This window comes from Nomia melanderi, chromosome 5 (genome assembly GCF_051020985.1).
Source record: "Nomia melanderi isolate GNS246 chromosome 5, iyNomMela1, whole genome shotgun sequence".
Lineage (NCBI taxonomy): Eukaryota > Metazoa > Arthropoda > Insecta > Hymenoptera > Halictidae > Nomia > Nomia melanderi.
The window spans coordinates 17,859,083-17,878,295 of record NC_135003.1 but is presented as its reverse complement, the minus strand read 5'-3'; the positions used below and the strand labels follow the sequence as shown (position 1 = coordinate 17,878,295).

Here is a 19,213-nt window from a genome sequence, read left to right as displayed (position 1 = left end):
TACTGAGCTATTTAATAAATGTTATTTATTCGTTCGTAGATTATTACATTCAATAATGAAATATTATGTAACAATATTTTTATTTACAACTTCTAAGTGATTAATACATTTGTATTCATAAATGCACAATATTTATATTCATAGTACTGCGGCAATGAGTTAACCATCTATTTCTCTCTATTAAAGCTTCAAAGAAGCGGTATCCACAGTGGTGTCTGCTACTGTTGTTGAACGAAACGCTCTGTTTATAAAATAATTATTTTGTTGACATATGAAAATATTGTCACGTCTGGATTATCACCTACACTAAATAATTTGGGGAACTGATGTCATTAATAATATACAATGTTAAAAACACTTCGAAACTGCGTTTTCTGGAAATCAACTTTATAAATGTTGAATAGGTTAGAGCATCATAGAAAACATTCCTCATTTTACAATCTTATAACACTCATTCAAAAAATTAAAATTCAAGTACAGTTACTATCTAGATGACTTAAGTAGGAGAAATACTAGTCCTAATTATTATTTATGTTTTAATGTAGAAAACATCAGTCACAATGGACCGTGGCAAAGCAGGAATTGGTAGAGGTGCAAAGAGTAAAATTGCTCAACATCCTTCTGACTTGTTTGCACTTGGATCTAAAGGGTCACGTAATGAAAGTTCAGATACTAAAAGACCAGGCGTTATTCATTGTAAACCTAGTACTAGTTCTTCTACTTCTGGTAAATAGAGTAATCTTATATTAGCATAATAATCTTCTCCATGGAAAATGCAACAAAAGATTAACAAACTATTTGTTAGAACTAACATTTCTAATTTTAATTTAAATATAACACTATAGGGAATGATAGGAAAAAAGAAGCACCATCAGGATCAGTTCCACCTTATCAATATATTCCACCAAAGAAACCAAAGCTTGCAACTCATGTCTCTCATCCAAGACCACCATTCTCAAGCGCAGAGGCTTGGGAATTAGTAGCCATAGACATTGATCCAGCGGATTTTGTTCCAATGGTTCTAGAAGCTAATGACAATGATGAAGGAGACAAAGTTATAGGACTTATTTGTGGTGCAATTAAAACACTTAAAAATCAAAAATGGAAGCCAGATACATTAATTTACATGGGGTTATTGTATTTAGCAAAAATTCGTGCCTCTATTTTTTCACATGATTGCATATTACATGCACTTTCATCATTGCTGAAACGAGACCAAGCACACAATTATAAATCTAAGGGAAATCCATTGGTTCCTGTCCTTGCAGCCAATCTGTTAATGAGAGGATTTCATGATAAAAGAAATTGGCCAGAGATTTTTGTTAAGGTTGTTTACATTCTATTAATATATTTTATTTTACATTAGCCTTATATGTACTTCATATACGAATAATTTCTAATTCTTTCTTGTAGTTATATATTGAGGATGCTTTAGGTGAAAGAGTATGGATAGATCACGAAGAATGTAAAGGTTTCGTCGATAATATTTTATCAGGATTTAATACGCGACATCCACCAAAAAGCGTCTTACAACCAGAACTATCTGTTTTAACACCACGCGATTGTCATAGTCCATCTACAATAGATGATGAAGACCCAGGATCTTCTTCAGCACAATTTTCTGGGGATAAAGAAAAGATAGACTTCCCAGTGACACCTAGATATGCTCATTGTATAGAAAATATAGAGTTTATCGTGCTTGAAGCTATAAAAGAACAACTAAACAGAAGGCAACCAGAGTCAATTACCAAGAACTTCTTAAAGTTACTTTCTTCAGCCTGTGGTTTTGTAGATATACGTAATACTGCTGTCCCTAGATTAGAAATGTGGTTGCACAATCCTAAACTGATGAGACCTGCTCAAGAATTACTGAGCTACATTTGTTACAATTGTACTTCTCATACACAAAGGGATGTGGAAGTTATAAGTCAATTAGTAAAGATGAGGTTGAAGACTAAGGCTGTAATTAATTTATACTTAAATGGTGTAAAAGAACTAATTGGTTTACATCCAGAAAACTTAGCTACTATTTTGAAACATACAATTTACAATGAATTATCGAATGCACGAAATCCAAATAATATGCCAATGTTAGGCGTGATGTTTCAAACTCTGCCTGAACAGTCGGCTAAACTACTTGCGGAAATATTTCAAGATTTATTAATGAATCGGGAGGATTACCTACGACCTTTACGTGCCTTGCTCAGAGAAATAGTACGTGTCTGCCGACACGATATCAATTTAATTACTTTCGCTCGCACACTGATGTCCGAGAGACAGGACATAGCGCAACAGTTACTTAACTTTGAATTCAAAGAACGAGTTTTCATAAACATTGCAGATTTACTATGTTTATGTATGTTGTTAGCCATCAGTCCACAAGTTAAGGAAGCTGCGGCCCTGGCGCAGAGAGGCGATAAAAAAGACATAGCTTTGTTACATCACTTTCAAAATATGGTGGCAACAATTCAATTTGAAGCTGTAATGTGGTTGCAGAATTTAGCTCCACAGATGTATGCCATTGGTAGAAACGAACTTCTTCATGCTTTACAGAAAATTTTACTACTCGAATCACCAGAGCATTATTATAAGTTGGACAATTGGCCACCTGAATCGGATAGAGTGTTTTATTTGCGACTGACTTCTGACGTCCCTTTATTACAGAACACACTATTGAGATTGTTATTAATTGGTTATTCAAAAGTTAGTACCTGAAATATTAACATCTGTCTCCTCTATGATAAGTACAGGAATTACAGATATTTTATATTTCAGGAAAATGGTATCAGTCATGCTGAAACTCTAGATCTGGTAGATCAATTGATACGAAGAGCGGCGGCTAATTCATCTGAAAGTTTTCCAACTTTACAAGCAGATAAATTAGATATAATTGAACTGATCTTTAATCTTTGTATCTATCAGCCTCCGGGAACTATAAATATACCATCCAGGTATTTAATATATTTTTAGTATTATAAATTTAAAAGTGTATATACTTCGATAGTTATCGTCACTTATTTCTTCTTCTATAGTTATGTACCGCCAACATTGGCTATATCGAATCTATACTGGAAAGGGTGGATAATGTTATTGATATTAGCTGCCCATAATCCATCCACTATTGGTGCTGTTGCGTGGAAGCGGTACCCTATTTTAAGAACCCTCATGGAAATGTGTATAACTAAGTGGGTTTACGATTCTTTAACTTTCCAACATATAAGTATATACTAGGAAAACATACAAAAATATTTTAATATCACATTATTTTGCAGTCACTTTTCATATCCTCCACCGACGATGGCTTTACCAGAGGTCATAGAACAAGAACGTTCGAAAGAATTACAAGTCGAAGCTATTGAGAAACAAGAAATACTCGAGTATGAATCTCACTTGGCAGCTGCTTCGACAAGGATACAGATATCGGAGCAAACAAGCTTGCTATTATCACAATTAATCACCATGGAACCAACCGGTATTGCAAGGAGGCCGCCTCCAGCAGTATTAGAACAAATACAGTCATTGAACGTGTCCCACAGATTAGGACATTTACTTTGTCGGTCTCGAAAACCAGATTTTCTGTTGGACATAATACAAAGACAACAGCAAAGTTCATCGCAAAGCATGCCTTGGCTGGCTGATCTTGTCCAAAGTAGCGAAGGTTCACTTAGTCAATTGCCCGTACAATGCCTTTGCGAGTTTTTATTATCTACCAGTTCCCAAGCAGTAGAGAAACAGTCAAGACAACAACAGTTGTTGGCCCATCTTCAGATGTTGTTAACCGATCCAGAACAAGATCGACAACACGCTTACGAAGTATTAGAATACTTTTTAAGAAGACTGAGTAGTCAGCAAACAAATAGTCGTCTCCAAGCAATTACTGGCCTAAAGATGGTACTTGGATCTATACCCACCGAAGAAGAGCCCATGGACATAGACAACGAGAACGAAAAGTAACGTAGCAAATGAATATTTTTTTTATAAAACGCTTTTAACTGTCGAAGCTAAAGCAGATTTTTTTCAGGGAGATCTGGCTTCTTCGCAAATTACCATCTATACCGCATTTCTTATCTGTACGAACTTTGGTCTCCACTGCTCTTCGCGGAGCTTGCCAAGTTGAAAACAATCCAGATCTTGTTCACGCTTACATATCGTACCTTGCTGCCCACACTACCGACGATGAACTGCCAGAGTTAACTGATCTGGCGAACGAGATATCTCAGCTGGTAGTTGAGCGTAGTACGATTATAGCGGCCATTTTGCCGCAAAACGAATGCGATAATCCACAAGCTAAACAAACTCTTCATGCTTTCATGGCAATTTTCTGTAATTATTTGGAGAAAGCTCGATCCCCTAGAGGAGAGGAATACACGTGGTCGGAAAGCCAGGATCAGATATTGGTTCAATGGAGTACAGGAGAAGAATGCACTATGCATATTTTAGTCGTCCACGCGATGATCATTCTGTTGACATATGACTCATTCGACGACGATGTATTGTTTAATGTTCTTCTTGAGACATGGTTCCCAGTGAACGCAGAACCTCCAAAAGCTTTCCTGGTGGATACCAGCGAGGAAGCTCTACTTATACCAGATTGGTTGAAATTGAGAATGATCAGGAGCAATGTGCCACGTTTGGTGGATGCGGCTCTTAAGGATCTAGAACCACAACAATTGGTTCTGTTCATTCAAAGCTTTGGAATTCCTGTACCTTCGATGAGCAAATTGCTTCACACTCTGGACGCAGGGGTGCAAATCGATCCAGATTCTGTTGGTGAAGCGGTGCTTGATAAAACGTACATGGCACAATTGGTTGAAGTTCAACATAGAAGAGGTGCCACTGGTGGACTGGTGTTTGTACAAGTTTTGCAATTAATGGAGCCGCAATTACCTGATGAGAACCCAGTAACCATTGGACAGTTACAAGAACCATTGCCTCCTAGTGCTATGGTTCAGAAACAATCCGTTATTCAGTGTTCTGTTAAAACGGATGTACCTCATTTGATCAATAGGTTGTTTATAGAAAATATATCGATGAGCCAGAAGATGGACGCGTATCGTCGATTGCATAAAACATTAGCGAAGGACTTACAAAAATCTGCGAAAGAGAGTGGCGCGGTCGTATTGGCCATACAACACATATGCAGTGTATTGAGTTCGATGCAAGTGAAACAGTTCTTGGCCTCCCTTGTTCACATGCCACAGTACTCGTGCACGTTAATGCGGATAATACTGTTGCCTCTGAAGAAATCTTCTACTTCCAAACAAGTGGTAGAATTGGCACGCAACATGTGTTTAAATTTAATTCAACTGATAGGGGATGTAAAGGCACCAGTTCTATCGATTTTACGAGACTTTGCGAACGTACAACTGACCAAAACACCGAAGACTGTGGAGTTGACGATGTTGATGCAAACTCGTGACCTTGGGTCTATCTTGGAGAGTACGGATCCTGTTAATCTAGAGGCTGTTGGACGCAAATTGTTGGACATTTGTTTCAAGCAACAAAAGACCGATATTCTTGTCGAGGCTATGGCGAGGTTATTAGTAAATGATAGTAATGAAGGTGTTCGAAGGCCAAGGACGGGCTTGCTGATAGATTGGCTAGCTTCTGTAGAACCAGAATTGATTGGCACGTGCCCTAATCTGCAAATGAAGCTTCTCTTCGGGAAAACAAAGATACAAATGAAAGTTGACAATAATGTAGTCAGTTCCCACTCTTTTAGGCCTTACTTATTGACTTTGTTAACGCATAGAGCAAGTTGGGCGACCTTGTACAAATGCGTCGGACACTTGTTAGATAAATGCGACGATGGGTAAGTTGTAAAGTATCCTAAACATTTGAAATAATATAATACCAAAGAACTGATCACAATTACAGATATGACCCGACGGCTGTGTTAGATTTTCTTTGGGCTTTAACATGCAATCCGAAACTTTGGCAAGGAAGAGACAAATTTACGCCGAAACACTATGTCCCAGAAAATATTTTACTTCTGCGCGAAAAACAATTGTTAACGCTTGTGACTTATATAGTTGCTGAAGCTATCATCATTTGTAATTGTCATAGCAGAAATGCTGCTTTAGCTAGGATGGATTCTCGTCTGGATTTATTATTACATTGCATTTCGACGGACGATCATCTGATATCCAGTGTTGTTAGATATTTGGCTGATCGCATGATGAATGATCCAGAGTATGCGATTCATTTCATTCAATATCGATCTTTTGTTTCATAATATATTGCAACATACTCTATGTTTGAACTTTTCAGCGTGGACTCTGACATGGCACACCAGTTTTTGTTACATATGTACATGAAGATACCCAAGGTGATCTGTTATTTAGACACTTTCCAAACGAAAAAGTTTGTTGAGGGAGCAAGAATTACTGACTGGACAGGTTCTGTGTTGGATTGTATGAGCCATTCTCTATTAACGGCCTTGGCAGCGACACCGAGACAGAAGTCATGGAACTCTAGGTCTCAAGAGTTTGAGATGTGTGCTAGAAAAATGGCTGCCGTTCATCCAATTCTAGTGTTAAGACAGCTACCAATGCTAGCATCATCTTTAATGGGCAGATATTATTTGGACTTCGGTCAGTTTAGATCCGGCCATCATTTGAATCTCTTCATACAGATAATGGGTCTGTTAGAATTATTGCAGCCTCATTTGTTCAGAGAAGAACATCGGAGTGCTCTGGAGGATACATTAGAGAACTACTTCCAATGTTTTCAAGTATGTTTAAGCACTGTTAATGTATGATTTATTTTAGTAACTTCGAAATTATTCATTGATTTTATTTGCAGAATTATGGGCCAATAAAAGAACTCATACCACTGTTAAATAGATTTATCACGTTACTGCAAGCATATATATCTTACGATCCGCAACGAGCATTGAAATATTTGCAGAAGCATGCTCAACCTCTTCAGTAAGTAATCAGTGTCTTTGGTCACTTCCATCGAACTTCAGACATCAGCTTACACTTACATATAGTGAATTACAGGTACACTATCCAAATCTAGTTACCCTTCGTACACTCGTATCAGGAATTCCATTGCCAAGAGAAGGAGAAGATGTGGAGGAAGTTTTAATTACGGTACCTCCTACTCCACCGCCTACAGAAACCATTATCCCACAACATTGGACCTCATTGTTGTCTGCTCTGAGCAAACTACATGGTGACGGTACGACGTACTTCACACTTTTAATTTTAATAAAAAATTGAACGACATTCGCAACGTATATTTATCTTCATTTCAGACGTGTTTAATGCTCTTCAAGAAATTGAGCATTTGTCGTCCCGGAAACCTTCAGTTTTAGAACCCATAACGGATAATATAGTTGATTTACTTGTGTCTCCTCAGGGTAACATAAGAACACTTGCTCATACTTTACTAGCAAGAATACTGAAATATCGTCCATCAACAAATGCAAATATACTGTCCGCCTTTCAAAGGTGTTTGGACAGTCCTAGGGCCGATGTACTAATGTCGGCTCTAGAAAAATTGCCAGAAGTTGTACTATGTATGCAAGGTAAACTATTTTCATATTTGATCTTCGATTCGTTTCCTTCACATCATATTTTGATTAATTGCATTTTGTTCTAGAACATGCTCTACCATTGATGCAGAAGGTATTTGAATTAGGAGTAAACTCAAATGTGAATACAATACCGTATATAACTAAAACCATTGCTCTGTTAAATACACAGCAAGGTTGTTAGTACCATGAAAATTGTAATTTTTATTTTGTATAAAATAAAATTAATAATTTGTAATAAAAAAAAGAGTCATTGCACTTATTTTATTCCGTTTAAGAAATATTACATTCACATCCTACAGAAGTTGATGAAAGTATTACAAAATATGTTACATACAATATTTCAAATATATACATATTCCTCTACATATTATATAATTCTCTATAAAATACTAGTTAATTATATAAAGGCTTCTGGTGGTACATTATTAACTGTATACATGTTCATAAATGTTGTAATAGCAGCTCTTATATCCCAATTGGCTTCTTGAAGATATTGGTGACAAAACTTCATGTTCATTGTAGTTAATTCATGTAGAAATGTTAGCAACTGTTCCTTCTCAGAGACACTGAACACAGTTGGATCAAATTTAGGTGCACTTCTCGATTCAAATTTCATTTCATTGTTTCCCGGTAAATTACTATTTGCAGGTGTTCCATCAAGGTAGCACTGATCATTAGTAATACAATATTCATTGTCCTCTTTTTGTACAATAATAAAAGTCCTATTGAAAAACATTGGTGGGCATGGAATTTCTCGAAAAGAGAAAGTGCCTTGCACAGAAACTGCTAAATGACTATCTTCTTCATATAGTAAATCTATATGAAAAGATTTGAAATTATGTATTGTAGGTGGTTGATTTCTGAGAGCAGAAATAATCTTTTCTGGTCCACGCAATAAAAATTCTTGGCACTTAGCATAATCAACAAATTTCAATAAATTCCTATTTGTAACAAATGTTTTAGTTATTTGTTTATGAGCATAATTTGTTAGTGGCCCCAGAGTCATAGAGTAAAGTGCATCTCTGTCATATAATCCATTCATCACTTGTCTATCATCTTGATCGTATAATGTGAAATAGTGTTTTAAAAATTGTTTAATCAGACAGGTTTTTGTTCCATCTCTTAGAAAATTAGTTTGGACATTAGGAACAAACTTTTGCTCTGTGTCTATAACAACACCATCTAATTTCTGTAGATGGGGAAAAACAGTTTTTACAGCTTGTACATAATCTTGACACTTATTGTATTTTGTACAGAGTGGATTTCCATCCAACCAAAGTTCGCTTATCTTGAACTCACTGAAATATCGTAAATAATCTACATCTCCAATCTGATTATACCTCAGATCTAATTTAGTCAAGTGATAATTAAAAAATTTCTCAAACAAGATAATGGCTGTAATTTTGTTGTACTTCAAGCTTAGCTCACGAATTGGTAATCTTGAATCACGGTTGGTATTTAAGATTCCCATTCTACTGCATCTTAAAACAAATTGCAATACTTTAGGTAAAGATACAGGACAATATATGGAGCCCAATGATTTCTCATTCTCAAAATCATCAAGGTTCAATACTTTCTTTGTAGGTTCATATCTGTAATATAATGCTTGAGCAATAATCCTGTTAGGATTCAATTGTAAATCTTTGGAGTCTAAGAATCCTAACACTATATCAATGTGTAATTCTTGTCCGTTTTGTAAACTCACACATAAACCTTGTTTCACAAGATTTTCTATTGCAGTAGGATTACATTTTGCCAAAAAATTGCTTTTATTTGGACCTTCTTCTTTATACATAACTGGTAATATAATTTCCGGATCACAGGCAGTAATGATTCTCCTCAACACTTCTGTTGCTTTGTATTTTCCTATACCGTATAAAATAAATTTGTGCCATAAATCCTGGCGAGCTGCAAGAGTAGATTCTTGACTAGTGAACGATGGTTTGATATGTGTTAATCGTAGTGGTTCCCAATTTGCTGGGTTTTCAGATACTTCTGCACTTGCCATTATTATTGATGCGGTATGTGATAATATTTTGTAAATATTCTCATAAAAACGAATAATTACATTATATTGCACCACATAACATGAAATTAAATCACAATATAAACGATTGGTTTATACATTTTATTCATGAATGAAATAAATTTGGAGTACACAAAACTTGAATAACCTAATTTTACATAGTTAGGGAACACTTAAGCACATTTTTTAACAAGATTTGTGAGCTATATAATAGCGCATAATTCACTTGAAAAGTTCCATTAAAATATTTTATGTGAAACTCTTTTATATACGCTAAATTTGAGGGTTATAAATTCATCGAGTTTACATGATACTCCATGCTTCCTAATACAAATCAACTTTAGTTACAGGAGCGTAATTAATGGGGATATTTTTCCCCTGAGATATTCTTTTTAACTGTGCGTGTAGAAGTAGAGTTAGAACTTCTTTTTCTCACTCAAATTTTATAAACAGTTGCCGTGGAAAATATAGAATTTTTATAAATAAATTCACTATTCGAGTGAATGATAGATACTTATATGATGTGCTTCACAAACAGAAGTACCAATTTTAATAGGAAACATCTGTATAACTATGTTTCCTACATAGCTGAATTAATATTCTTTTTAATATTTTGTAGAATGCCAATATGTGATTATCAGTAAATCTATTCTATTAAATTTTATTAAAAATTTTAATAACAAATTCGTCGGTATTGTATTAATTACCTTTGAAATTCCATTCGTATGAAACATACTTTTTCTTGTGTTAGTTTTAGCAGTTTTGGCATGTTATTCACAATAATTTTTCATTAAAATCGATTTCATTTAACACAAAAATGCTCGATTAACTATTATTCCAATAGTGAATAATTAATTATAAGTAAAAAAATAAAAATTCAAAATTCAATTGCAGAGACTTAAATATGGTTAATTAAAAAAATCACAAACGCGCAAAGCTCATAGATTTTCAGATGGCAGCACAAGTGTGATTCACAAATGGGTTGGGCGTTGGAAAAAAGTTTTTCAGCGCGTTGTAACACCAATTACAATTAACGTAATTCCTTTTTATTATTAAAATTATTTTATATGACTAAATGACAAGATGACAAAAGAGTGGCACGTGTTTCTGTTTGCCGTTTATTTTTTGTGGCAAGGTAAGATTTTAATAAGTTTCAAATTAAATGTGACTGTTTACTATGAGTACACGATTTTTCTAAATTAAATTCAATTTTCTTAGAATAAAGAATTTTATTGAAAGATAATGATATATTTAAAATTGATATATGTTTTATATCGCCAAAATAATGCTTAACGATTACATTTGGTTTTCAGTTACAGATTCTTTTCAGGAATGTCAAATTCCGTCTGTCATAAGGGGATCATGGTTCTCATGGGAAAACGGTAGAAATACTTTAACAGAAATAAACGCCGAGAAAATGACCAACCGTGGAAACTGTGTAGCTATGCTTGAAGAATTTCATGTTAATTACACATTTGTATTTCAAAATGAGGAGTGCTATCACTGCGTTAAATTGCTTGTTAGAACAGTAAATGTGCTAGAAAAACTTGAAGGTATTGAATTTATTACAAATTAAATGAATAGCTAGCAGTTTGACTATATGAAACATAATATAATTCTATTTGTTTTATGTTTTAGCGAGTTGTGTAAATTTGCCTAATGATGTTCAACCTACTGTAGAAAATGTATGTAAAAGTATCAGACCTAATCAACAGTTGATAACATTATTTTCTGAAAATTATGTTCCCGTGAACTGTAGATCATCTCTTGAAGGTGTTTGGCAATTTGCTTATCAGGCAAGTATCAGATTAAAAAGGAAAGGGAAATTATAAAGTGATAAATTAATTCTCCTATCATAATTACAGAACCGATACAGATTTACAGGAGAATGTGATCACCCAGATGCGCAAATTCGTTCTTGTCAAACTGCAGGAACACAATTTTTAATAACTAATCAAAAATTCAATATAACATATAAACAATGTTCTGGTATGAAGGATACTTTTGATGGAGGTAATATTACTAGTTATATTGAAACAAAAATGTTATAAAATTCGTGTACTATTTTTACATAATATATGTTTCAGTTGTTGAATACAGCTGTTTGGGAGATTGGTTTGTGGATAAAAATCACTTTTTCGCAGTTGCAAATACAAAAGAATCTAGGAAAGATGAAAAATACAGATGTTTCTTAAAGAATCGTGATGATGACCTCTATATTGGAGTTTCTATTACAGCAGAGTGTAATAAATTGAAAACAGTTGAAAAAAGTCCTGAACGTTTAAGAGTAACACCTGTTAAAGCTGAGGTGATTGAGCCAGGATGTAGATTACCAGAAGATATGACTGGGAAATGGATAAATACAGCCAATATTGATGCAGATATATTCATCAATGAAACACACATAATTGAAACTTGGTATCCTGACGAGGGCCGTTATAGACGTACAATTTACGTGTGCCGAGAATCAAGAGATACCAGAGTGATGATGGCAAGATTAACTGTTGATGGATGGTATGGTATTATACACAAAGCTTATATTTCATGATAGTATAATAAGTAAGCAAATCATATTTTCAGTCAAAAAGATTATGTTTGTTTCGACTTCGTACGACGACACCATAACATTATTCGATATCGACGAGGTCTCGCTGTTATTAAAGACGATTTCCACACTGTTTGTTCTTGGGTACAATTCCCTAACAAGGAAGCTTGGAAATATGACTTATTTCTGGGTTAGTATAATAAACAGTGGAACTTCTAACTGCTGGACAATAGTATCAGTAATTGATACGTCTATCGAAATATGTTTTATCAACATGATTTATGTCTTTTAGCGAAAGATCCTGTACCAGTACGTTGTCCCGTGGCTGGAAAATACATGTTCCAACAAAAAGGAGACGTCCTGTTTGAAACTAGAATTTTAGGTGGCGTTACGTTGTCTCCACGTCCAAATATCTATTGCAAACAAAATATTTCAGATTTTTCTGTATGCGACACCGATCAAAAAGAAATCGCCATTGATGAAACATATTGCTTGTCAGTTGATCATTTAGGAAGACCTGTAGATATTTACAGTAAGTTGTACACCGTATCACAGTTGTAACGAAAATATTGAATATCCTTCACTTTACTTTTGGTGTGCAGGTTTGCCAGATTATAAAATGAAATGTATTGGATTTTGGAAAGAAAATTTGAAATCATACTTGATAACTTACGACGAGTTGGATCCTTTCAGTAAATACCGTTGTTGGGTATATCAAAGGGCTGATTTAAATAAAGTCCTAATGTCTCAAGCTATTGGTCCATTCTGTGATCTTAAGCAAGACGTCACTAGTAGTAATTATACTGAAGGTGCTGCAGTTGCATTGGAGATGCAGGTAAACGAAAAGTACTACTGTAGATTTTTCTAAATATTATTGACAATTACGTACATTTATAATAATTTCGAATTTAGGAATATGAAAGAGAACGTGATCAATGCCCGATGTATTTTGACGATGGCAGTAATCCTTGGAAAGTAACAGAGAATTATATAAAGATATTTCATTATGGCAACGGAGGTACAACAATTTCGTATTTTTATCCGTCCATTATAACTAGTGTTGTATTATTACTTGGATCACAATTTTAGACAGTAACTTTTTTAAACTTTTAATATATAAATTCCGTCCATTTTATGTATATACACTGTTAGATTTGTATATTGCAATTTATACAATGCACATGTGTCATATATTACATGTTATGAACAAATTTATTGTATAGCATGATGTTGTTACAATGTAAAACATTTTGAGAAGTCTGCCTTATACATATGCCTACATATTTTACTATTGACTAGTACGTTTGTTAATGTAAAACAAACGTTGTAATAAGATTATAAGATTCAGTAGTCCATCCATTTTAGGATTAGAGATTTGATATTTATATTTTTTTATAAATACTTGCAATAAAGTACAATTTTACACAAAAGTAAATGTTAACTTTAATATTATTATAATTATTTATGTTTACAGTATGTATGTATAAATAAAATGCTAATAAACGAACACATGCACCAGAATTTACTTAGTCCAACTGACTTTTGGTATGTCAAAGTGTTCTGTCAAACTGTCCAAGTGTCTGTTAAATTCTTCTACCCGTTGTTTGTGTGTCATAGAGGCTTTCTGCTTTATTCGTTCAGTTTGCTGAAAATAATAACAGAACAGTAATGCTTCCCTTCCTTGAAAACAATCTTTCATAACAATAAATTGCTATTTACCATTTTCTCTTGCATTTTTTGAAAAGCTATCTCTGCTTTTGTCCTATTAATTTCTTGAATTTTAGGCTTTTCTTCTTCTTCAATTTTTGATACTTCCACTAACTTTTTTTTCTTACCTTCTTTGTTCTTCTTCCTAATTAAAGAAAAAAAAAAACACAACAATAACATTACTTTATTTATCTACTAATAATTGTTGAGTAATTAATAAAAACATTTCTATTACGAATTCCGGACTATGAATGTTCGAAACTTGACGTAAATGAAATAATTGCATTTCTATTATAAATAATTATTTTGAAAGATATATTTCTGTGAAGATTTGTTTTGATATTACTTGTCAAAACACCCACATAACCTAAAATAAAAATGAAATCTATTTTTTACATACTTTTTGCTAACACCTTGATCATTTTTCAATTTTAAAAGACCCTTGGCTGCGTGTGCATAGGGATCATCATCATTTGAGGCTGGCATGTTAACTTTTTCGAATAAATAGAAACTTTCAAAACACTGTGATCTTTTTCCGACTATAGTTTCTTATACTTACACGTAATGCGCAAGCGAACACGCACATGATCTCATAAATCGATTCTCGACTTAGCATATAATCGATTGCACTATGACGTTCTACACCTCGACCAATCAGAACTTTTCTGAACTCGTTTTAAATGGTTAAAAATATTGGTGAATATTGTCGTTTTAAAAACATACAATATTTTATTTTCCTTCTCCTCAATGATTGTAGAAATTTCCTCAGAGACCATCTTCCATTTAAAAAAATGGATTACATCATTTTATTCTTTTTATATATATATATATATATGCATATATGTGTATATACGTGTATATACATAACACAACTGTCATATTTTCAAGGATCATAATAAATCGGTATAATATAGTTAATCATTCTCCATTAATTATACAAGTTTACTTAGCATCATATTCGTGTACATATAGCGATCAAATGTACGTAATCTCTATGCCGTGACTTATTAGTAGTAATTAAATATTTTCAAGAATGTGTACTATATGATAATTGATAGTATGCGCGCCTGTATTCGTACTAGCTACCACTGTCTCTACGTTAACCGTTTAAATGCTATTTTCGTCTGATGATTTCATATTAGAACAACAGCAGTGTTAAACTGATTACCTAAAAACGCAATATAAAAAAGTTGTTACTTATACCTAAAGTGCTCGCAAGGATGTATGTGTCTCGATATCGTTCGCTCGAACATATTTGACTTAAGCATAATTTTCTTGGCTTTCTTTATTTTTAATGAAATTTTCTACGAGTTTTTATATGTTTGAACGAAGAAAGCTAAAGCTTAGATGTAAAAAAGGAAATTTTCTACGACAATCAATTAATTCAGAATAAAACTGCCGAACACTTCCTCGCACGTTTGATCCCAATTCTGCTATCAATATCTTGGGTTTCCAATAAGAATGTATAAGAACAGAAAATTTGTTACACGTATTAGCGAACACCACTTCTAGAATGTGCTATAAGCCACTGCAATGTAATATCAATATTGTCTTTTTCTTTGCACGAAATACTATAGCAACAAATCTCACGATCTTGAATAGCAGCTAAATTCCTAAAACAAGAAATACATGTCCATTAGAATTATTTTAATGCATTGTATTTTATATACTCCTACAGGAACATGTACATACATTCTTTCTATAAGACCATTCTCATCCAAAGCATGAGCTAAATCCCTTTTGTTACCAAGTACCAGCACTGGAATACCAGCTAACTGAGGTTTGTCCAATAGATTGTGCAACTCGTTGCGACTGGCTTCTATTTTTTCAGAATCGGCTGCGTCCACCATATATACTATTGCATTCACCCCTCTACAGTATCTTTCCCACATAGATCTAAACCTCGGTTGGCCTCCAATGTCCCATACTTTTATAGTGACATTGCCTTTCGTTATTTTACGCATGTTGAAACCGACAGTAGGAATCATATCTTCGCTGAACTGTCCCGACTGCAAGAATAATGTACGTGTCGTTAGAATAAATATTCATAAAATGTATAACAATTGAAATATCAAAACAATACAAAGGTGAAATTTCTGTACCAGTTTTGTACAATTCATAAATGAAACAAGTTATATCCCATTCTTAAACTAAAGAAGAAAACAATTCAATCGAATCATCGAAAAGAATTACGTATTTAAGAAATATTCATTTAAGGGCGGGTACGAAGACGGTTTACATCGATGTCAAGTTACTTCGAACCGAGTATGAAACCTAACCAATATGATGCATGTACCACAGTCATATCGAAGGGAATCTTAACATTTTATCATCGGGGGAATGTAGGTAGGCGAGGTCTAAATTAAGAAAATTCAATCCATGATTCGCGACAACGTATTGGGACTTTCGTACCGCTATGACATTTACGAAGGTGGTTTTCCCACTGTACTGCAAGCCGACGAGGGTGAGCTCCATTTCCTCTTTCCAAAAGAGGGACTTGAACCAGTCCAAAATTCGATTGATAAGTGCCAACATTTTTTCGACGTTTGGAGGATATCCAGCTCCGTCGGCAGAGATACAAATAACGTTCACTTAAAGTACGCCGCTCACTGGCTTTGACATGTAGTCATTTGCGTTCGAGTACGACGTCAGTCCGTCAGATCCAAAGGTATGCACCGCGCTAGTCAGTGACTGGCGCTGACTAATCGCGCGGTACCCGGTGTTCCCGATGTGTCGCTAGATGCTGATCCCAAATTTCTTCTACGATAAAACTGATATGTCGCACACGGAACGAGTTTTATCACCGTTGTTACTGTACGCTCGCCAAGCGGTCTTGACAGTTCGGGCATTGACGTGCAGCAGAAGACGTACCCAGAGATTCTCAACTCGAGATGCTATCCTGTTTCGAGCACCGTTTCGTTTCCTTTAATAATTCAACGGCGAACTAAACATTGGCGACCTCTGTTCACTTTTTCAGTCAGTACTCTAATATCTAGACTGCGGATCTTTGTTAAGAAAAAATTTTAATAATATTTAACATAAATTCAATACTCGCTATTCAGTAAATACATTCATCGAGATAGCTCTTTTGCATTTAATTAAACCAGCCAGCTTTAAATAACGCGGATTTCTATTAACATCCCTAGTCTACTAATATGTATAATGTACGTTGCAATAGCATCTAGAAAAAATACATATTTATATAAATTAATATGCAAGAAAATATTCTGTGTAGATTTATACGAACGCAGAAATACTTATGGTGGACTACGACGTCGATACCATTGAAATTTATTTTGTGCGGTAGGACAAATATTAAAAGAAAAATAAAGTACACATTAACACGTTGAAATACAGTAATTGACCGTTATTATAGGTGAGTCGGTTGCAGTGGGTGACTTTCGACAATTTCAGTTGCTGCGAGACTATATATTGTACATACAGTGGTTATCAATCCGGGTATTGTTGAAATTCTATTTTACGATCTTTTTCTTGAATATTTTTATTATTACGATCTTGCACGTATGGCGAGTTCCTTATAGACAGACACGGGTAATAATTGTTCATCTTATAAATACCGTTGTAATGTTGTAGGCGAAGTACATTATTCAGTACGTTTATTGATCGTTCGAATATTTGACATCAGGTCGATTCAAATATTGCAACGTATTGATTGAGAACAATCGTTTCTGTATTTATAGATACCATCGACGACGCATCGTGCATATCGAAGCATGGAAATGAGCTTGCGACGAGATCGATTCATTTTCTTTGCCATCACTGAGAAATATTACAGAATCATTTAATTAGCAAGACAAAAATGTTATACGATTATACTGAGTCGTATAATTCTCATGAGTTTAATCGTTCGAACATTTTATTATTTTACACGTCATCAACTTTTCCACGATGTCAATTTTTTTACAGTCACGCGGCAAATGCAATTAACTTGGTACATTGTCTGAGGAGGAGAGATACGATGCAATTAAATTTCCGTTGCATGTATGAGACAATTCTATTCATCTGATCTATCGCTCGAGAGATAAGACAATGGCCTATGGCCCTTATACTGCATCATCCACCGCTGCCCACATTTGAGTCTGTAAATAATCTCCCTTAATTAATTTAGATCCATTTCGAGATTTGCACACCATTATCTCGTTTAATGTATCTTATCGAACACACAGCTCCCCAGTTCCATTGTGTTACGATTGATAAGCAATAATGGTAAAAAATGGATGTTATGTTCCTATTTATACGAATTTCTCCTTGATACAATGTATAATATCTTAATTTATTATACGCTTTATTCATGTGAATCTTTGCGGACTAAAATGAAATATTATTATAATGAGAACGGACAACGAAGTGATAGGTCATTGTAAATTATCTACAGGGGAACTTAGAAAAGAAAACCGGAAAATACGCATAATTCAACGTGATAACTCGAATCATGTATGAGCATAGACGAGGTATACTATAGATGTAACACGCAATGTAAAATTTTGTCACACCCTGTCAGTACTAGTACCCCTTACCATTTTCATGTTACGCTGTTATATCATCTTACTAATAAACAACATGAAGATAAATAAATTATTATTTCATCTATTTCTTTTTACTATAATAACATTAAAATTAAAACTTGAAATAACTTTAAAAGGTAACATTTGGCTACCAGTTTGAACATTTTGCCACTAGAGGCGCCACGATCTATCCTTGCCGATTTCCATATCGGTAACATTTGACTACCAGTTTGAGCGTTTGGTCGCTAGGGGCGCCACCATCTATCCTTGCCGATTTCCACATCGGTAACATTTGGCTACCAGTTTGAGCGTTTTGCCGCTAGAGGCGCCACCATCTATCTTTGCCGATTTCCACATCGGTAACATTTGGCTACCAGTTTGAGCGTTTTGCCGCTAGAGGCGCCACCATCTATCCTTGCCGATTTCCACATCGGTAACATTTGGCTACCAGTTTGAGCGTTTTGCCACCAGAGGCGCCACCGTCAATCCTTATGAATTTCCACATCGGTAACATTTGGCTACCAGTTTGAGCGTTTTGTCACGGATGGCGCCACCGTCGATCCTTGTGAATTTCCACATCGGTAACATTTGGCTACCAGTTTGAGCGTTTTGCCACGGATGGCGCCACAGTAGAAAATCCAGAGTTTTTGGAAGCAGATAATTCGTGCCGCAATATACATTACATACTATGCAGAGAACGGCAAGAATTATTTGTTGTATTGTAAAGCTTATGTACTGAAATAAAAAAAAAAAAAATTTCCCTGAGCTATGTTGCCTTTCTTCAGACAAAGATTGTCAGTCAATATCAAAGAGAATTTCTAATTAAAAGAAATTCTTTTATATCATCATCCTGTCAATGATTAGGT

The 19,213-nt window shown here is 34.6% G+C and overlaps 5 protein-coding genes and 1 long non-coding RNA gene across 8 annotated transcripts; 3 read left to right on the top strand and 3 right to left on the bottom strand.

The window, feature by feature from the left end:
* The first annotated feature begins 152 nt into the window (after positions 1-152).
* On the top strand, positions 153-7,777 carry IntS1 (integrator complex subunit 1). 2 transcript variants are annotated; one of them, XM_031971126.2, is made up of 14 exons: positions 155-404; positions 546-726; positions 846-1,327; positions 1,414-2,703; positions 2,776-2,951; positions 3,033-3,185; positions 3,273-3,950; positions 4,022-5,812; positions 5,878-6,192; positions 6,271-6,733; positions 6,805-6,929; positions 6,995-7,185; positions 7,262-7,534; positions 7,609-7,777. In XM_031971126.2, exons 2-14 carry the CDS (start codon positions 561-563, stop codon positions 7,722-7,724), a joined length of 6,219 nt encoding a protein of 2,072 aa, XP_031826986.1. In that variant the 5' UTR covers positions 155-404; positions 546-560; the 3' UTR covers positions 7,725-7,777. The 2 variants fall into 2 exon arrangements, with proteins under 2 accessions (XP_031826988.1, XP_031826986.1); XM_031971128.2 differs by lacking the exons at positions 7,262-7,534; positions 7,609-7,777 and having other exon boundaries at positions 153-404; positions 7,005-7,176.
* A 1-nt stretch (position 7,778) lies between these two features.
* On the bottom strand, positions 7,779-10,515 carry LOC116424602 (nuclear RNA export factor 2). Its single transcript, XM_031971205.2, has one exon. The coding sequence runs from the start codon at positions 9,549-9,551 to the stop codon at positions 7,941-7,943; it is 1,611 nt and encodes a 536-aa protein (XP_031827065.1). The 5' UTR covers positions 9,552-10,515; the 3' UTR covers positions 7,779-7,940.
* udt (protein undicht) lies at positions 10,499-13,607 on the top strand. Its single transcript, XM_031971204.2, has 9 exons — positions 10,499-10,704; positions 10,883-11,122; positions 11,208-11,365; positions 11,435-11,582; positions 11,657-12,083; positions 12,150-12,304; positions 12,407-12,646; positions 12,717-12,949; positions 13,027-13,607. The coding sequence occupies exons 1-9, from the start codon at positions 10,653-10,655 to the stop codon at positions 13,201-13,203; spliced, it is 1,830 nt and encodes a 609-aa protein (XP_031827064.1). The 5' UTR covers positions 10,499-10,652; the 3' UTR covers positions 13,204-13,607.
* On the bottom strand, positions 13,528-14,410 carry LOC116424673 (protein FAM32A). The gene is made up of 3 exons (XM_076367908.1): positions 14,222-14,410; positions 13,834-13,966; positions 13,528-13,759 (listed from the first exon to the last, which is right to left on the bottom strand). Exons 1-3 carry the CDS (start codon positions 14,305-14,307, stop codon positions 13,637-13,639), a joined length of 342 nt encoding a protein of 113 aa, XP_076224023.1. The 5' UTR covers positions 14,308-14,410; the 3' UTR covers positions 13,528-13,636.
* A 332-nt stretch (positions 14,411-14,742) lies between these two features.
* Positions 14,743-16,379, bottom strand: Arl8 (ADP-ribosylation factor-like protein 8). Its single transcript, XM_031971206.2, has 3 exons — positions 16,234-16,379; positions 15,514-15,830; positions 14,743-15,434 (listed from the first exon to the last, which is right to left on the bottom strand). Exons 1-3 carry the CDS (start codon positions 16,354-16,356, stop codon positions 15,314-15,316), a joined length of 561 nt encoding a protein of 186 aa, XP_031827066.1. The 5' UTR covers positions 16,357-16,379; the 3' UTR covers positions 14,743-15,313.
* Positions 16,380-16,732: 353 nt separating this feature from the next.
* Positions 16,733-18,396, top strand: LOC116424604 (uncharacterized). 2 transcript variants are annotated; one of them, XR_004234501.2, is made up of 4 exons: positions 16,733-16,985; positions 17,057-17,124; positions 17,198-17,280; positions 17,523-18,396. It is a non-coding gene; the product is annotated as an uncharacterized LOC116424604 (long non-coding RNA). The 2 variants fall into 2 exon arrangements; XR_004234500.2 differs by having other exon boundaries at positions 16,733-17,124.
* The last annotated feature ends 817 nt before the right edge of the window (positions 18,397-19,213 follow it).